This window comes from Anarrhichthys ocellatus, unplaced genomic scaffold (assembly GCF_004355925.1).
Source record: "Anarrhichthys ocellatus isolate YVR2014 unplaced genomic scaffold, GSC_Weel_1.0 scaffold4728, whole genome shotgun sequence".
Lineage (NCBI taxonomy): Eukaryota > Metazoa > Chordata > Actinopteri > Perciformes > Anarhichadidae > Anarrhichthys > Anarrhichthys ocellatus.
Window position 1 is genome coordinate 1 of NW_022284702.1, and position 4,112 is coordinate 4,112.

The 4,112-nt window shown below is 42.9% G+C and overlaps 1 protein-coding gene across 1 annotated transcript; it reads left to right on the top strand.

The window, feature by feature from the left end:
* Positions 1–211: 211 nt before the first annotated feature.
* Positions 212–3,790, top strand: LOC116379617 (RING finger protein 17-like; the record flags this gene model as incomplete). Its single annotated transcript, XM_031841579.1, has 7 exons — positions 212–333; positions 917–1,094; positions 1,681–1,792; positions 2,539–2,702; positions 2,940–3,059; positions 3,132–3,212; positions 3,668–3,790. Coding segments are annotated over 7 exons (900 nt in total), but the record flags the coding sequence as incomplete, so codon positions are not given.
* Positions 3,791–4,112: the final 322 nt, after the last annotated feature.

Sequence of the window (4,112 nt, forward strand, 5' to 3'; positions counted from 1 at the left end):
GTGTGTATGTGTGTATATATATACGTGTGTGTGTGTATGTATGTATGTGTGTGTGTGTATATGTATGTATGTGTGTATGTGTGTGTATATGTATGTATGTGTGTATATATGTATGTATGTGTGTGTGTATATGTGTGTGTGTGTGTATATATATATGTGTGTGTGTGTGTGTATATATGTGTATATTGTACTCTCCTCTCTTGTTGTCCAGGAGCTGACAGACGAGGGTCCGGTACCCGTCACTCTGTTCTGCTCCAACAAGATGGGACAGTCCATCAGCATCGCAGACTTTCTGGCCAGTGAGGGCCTCGCCCTCAGAGAGAGAAAACCCAGGTGTGCGTGTGTGTGATTATTAGGATTTATAGGTCTTAAAAAGCATCAGCGACCTTTCGTTTATCTTCTCTTCTGGTCACAACACATCAGAAGCTTTGGATAAATTAAATAGAGAGAATAAATCTAAATTCCTTGGATGTTGTATCTACGTTTGTCTGTTATTATAATCTTCAGTCAGACTCTTTTGTAAACATTTTATAACTCTTCACTATTCTTTGACAGCCACTACTTTGTGCCGATATTCAACGTCTGATATTCTGTTTATAACATCTGTTGCAAGAGTGAAACAGTACCTTAACATAAACCATGAACTGTACGCTACCAATATTTAACAGATTTGTTTAAATTAATGAAAACAACTTACTAGAAATCTCAGGTACCCTACAAACGTAAAACTAGAGATTGACCATAAACTCATGTTTACAATGTTTACTGAGGTAATAAATCATAGACTTCTATACAACCAGAGGAGTCGCCCCCTGGTGGACACTAGAGAGAATGCAGCTTTAACACATGAAGGCTGGCTGAAACACACTCTGCCCGATCAGGTTCTTACTGTTTGTTTCTTTCGTTCCTCTTGCAGAGATGCTGCCATTCAAAAATCCAAAGAAGCTGATGCACAGTCTCCAGTGAGCGAGATGCAGACTGACGGTTCTGATGGTGACGAAAAACAAACTCCCGCCGCTCCTTCTGGCGCTCCTTTCTCCTCTGTCGTCTCCACTCCAAAACCAGCCCGCCGCACCATTATGTCTGCTGAGAAGGTGATCTTATCAAACGCTACGAACTGTCCAGACCTCTCAGACACAGTTTACTACTTGCATCAGTCTAGACTAAAGATGGCGGAGCAGCCTTCAGTGTCTATGCACCACATGTTAGGAACAAACTACAACTCTTAGTTCTTTTAGATTAAAGCTGAAGACTTCTCTGTTTATGCTGTTCATTAAACAAAGTCTTTGAAGTTTTATTAATATTTTACACTACAATATTTATCCGTCTCATTCTGTGCTTTCTCTCTTTATCTTATATTTGATTTATGCGTCTTTTTATATTTCCTTGGGTTTCTTTTATATTTAGTCCTTTTATATCTTTATCTCATCATATCTTTATATTAGAACGGGCTTATAAATACACTTGCCTTGTAAAATATGTCGGCATTTGAGGGACATTTGTTTAGAATGTAAAGTTTCCAACAAAAACTGTGAAATATATAAAAGTTTACATGAATAACTGACCTATTAAAAGATAGACTTCCCAATCTACTATTTGTGTGTGTGTGTGTGTGTGTGTGTGTGTGTGTGTGTGTGTGTGTGTGTGTGTGTGTGTGTGTGTGTGTGTGTGAGAGAACAGGTGAAGACCGGGTCGTACGACCCCCCAGAGCTGCCGTGTCTCGGTCACATCCAGATCAGTGTTTCTGCCGTCGGAGAGGACGGACTCATTTACACCAGAACACAGAACCAAGGTTCACATCAGAGCAGACCTTCACTGAGATCAACTTCTTCTTTCTACACGGGGGGGGGGGGGACAATGATATAGAACAGGAGGAGCTTTAGTTTGTATAAAAAGTACAGTGTTTAAGTATTCCCAAGAAGAGAGAACTCAAACATGTCTTTAGTGCAGAATAACGGGTAGAATGGCGTAATTCATAAAAAGCAAGTTGAATTTATTTGATAATTAATTTTACAAACAATGGAATCTATAAATCCAACATTTGGTTAAGTGTCCACAAGTGTTACCAGTGTTGGGGGGGGGGGGGGGGCTCTACATGTTACATATTACATATATATATTCACATGTTTACGACCTCTACTTACGACCGCTCTGCTCAGTCAGTTTCTCTGATTTGTTGTCACATGACTGTTGGTCTCAGATGAATCAATCATGACTTCATAGTTTATTTGGGGCAGATTTTTTTTAAATGAGGCATGTAGAATAAAATGTTTTTAATGAAATATCACACTTTTAAGCTTTGTTTCAGTTTATTTTTCTGACTGAACCCTTTGTAACACATGATGTGTTCAAGGACCGTCAGAAAGATGAAAATCTGACAATTACGACGTTTTTTCCAGCTTCTGGCTGAGATAAACGGTGTAGTTTAGGGGATTTGTTTAAAGAAAACGTGCTCTTCCATCCCGTGGTGGGTTTTAAGTGTCTGTGTCACAGTGACGTCTTTCATCTCGACTCCATCACGTCTTGTTTCTGTGTCAGAGGGTCAGCTGGAGCAGCTCAGGGACAGGATCCAGCAGAGCATGAAGACTTTGCCCAGACAGAAGCCCTACACCTGGAAGTCTGTGCAGGGCTGTGCCGTCATCGGACCGGACATGCTGTGGTACCGAGGAACGCTGCTGGAGGTGCTGGGAGGACACGTCAAGGTCTGGAAGACTAAAACACACTTCCCAGAGTCTTTATGAAGAAAGAAACCCTATCTATAACAAATATATCTTTACCTTCTGTTGGCACTAAGTAACCTCCATTAGCAGTAACACCAGTCAACCATGTAAATATGTTTAAAGGGAATATTAAATAGGCAAATTAATAGACTTTCCTTGCAGGTACAGAAATAAAACGTGTGTGTGTGTGTGTGTGTCCGTGTCCGTGTCCGTGTCCAGGTACAATATGTGGACTCCGGCCTAGTGGAGAACATCCCAGTGGTGCATGTGTACCCGATGCTGCTGTGTGACGACGTCCCTCAGCTCTGTATGCCCTGCCAGCTGCACAGCATCAACCCTGTAAGTGCGTGTGTGCGTGGGTGGTTTTGGTATTTCTTGTAATCGGTGATGATCTCCTCTGTGTCTCCTGAGGTCGGGGGGAGGTGGCAGCGGGATGCGGTGGCCTTGCTGAGGGAGGTGTTGCTGAACCGCTGTGTGGACATGCGAGTCACGGTAGAACAACACGGATGCCTTTTAATGAACACATGAATGCATGAACTGTGAAGTAGTAGTCAGCTGCTCCATTAGTGAAGCTTGGTTTATACTCGCCGTAGTGAATTTTTGTAACCAGCTCGTGTCTGATTTTAATTACTCTCTAGACGCTTTAGAAGCAGGAAGTCTTAAAAATCTACATGTGAGTAAATGTGTATCAGCCAAATCAAATAGTTTGGAGGATGTTCAACCTCTGTGTCTCTATAACACATTTAATAGTTGACTTGTTTCTTTACACTTATTGTAGAAGGACAATAAAGTCATCCATGGATATGAGTTTACACATCATTATAATCCCTCCTCTTCGTTGCATTACGGTGTTTTGCTGGTTACACTCGTTGTCTTTTTGATTCTTCACAGTTCATTCTGTGTGTGTGTGTGTGTGTGTGTGTGTGGGGTGGGTGGGTGGGTGGTAGGAGCTGCCCTCTGACCTGAGAGGACCCCTCACCGTTGAGCTCTTCCTGGATGGGCTGAGCCTCAACAGGATCCTGTGTCACCACGAACATGCCTCCATGGACCAGACGGTCTCTGCACAGAAGGTCTGTGTTGTGGTGGTCTGTGTTGTTGGTCTGTGGTGGTCTGTGTTGTGTTGGTCTGTGGTGGTCTGTGTTGTGTTGGTCTGTGGTGGTCTGTGGTGGTCTGTGTTGTTGGTCTGTGTTGGTCTGTGTTGTTGGTCTGTGGTGGTCTGTGTTGTTGGTCTGTGGTGGTCTGTGTTGTTTTGGTCTGTGGTGGTCTGTGTTGTTGGTCTGTGGTGGGCTGTGTTGTTTTGGTCTGTTGGTCTGTGTTGTGGTGGTCTGTGTTGTTGGTCTGTGGTGGTCTGTGTTGTGTAGGTCTGTGGTGGTCTGTGTTGTGTTGTGGTGG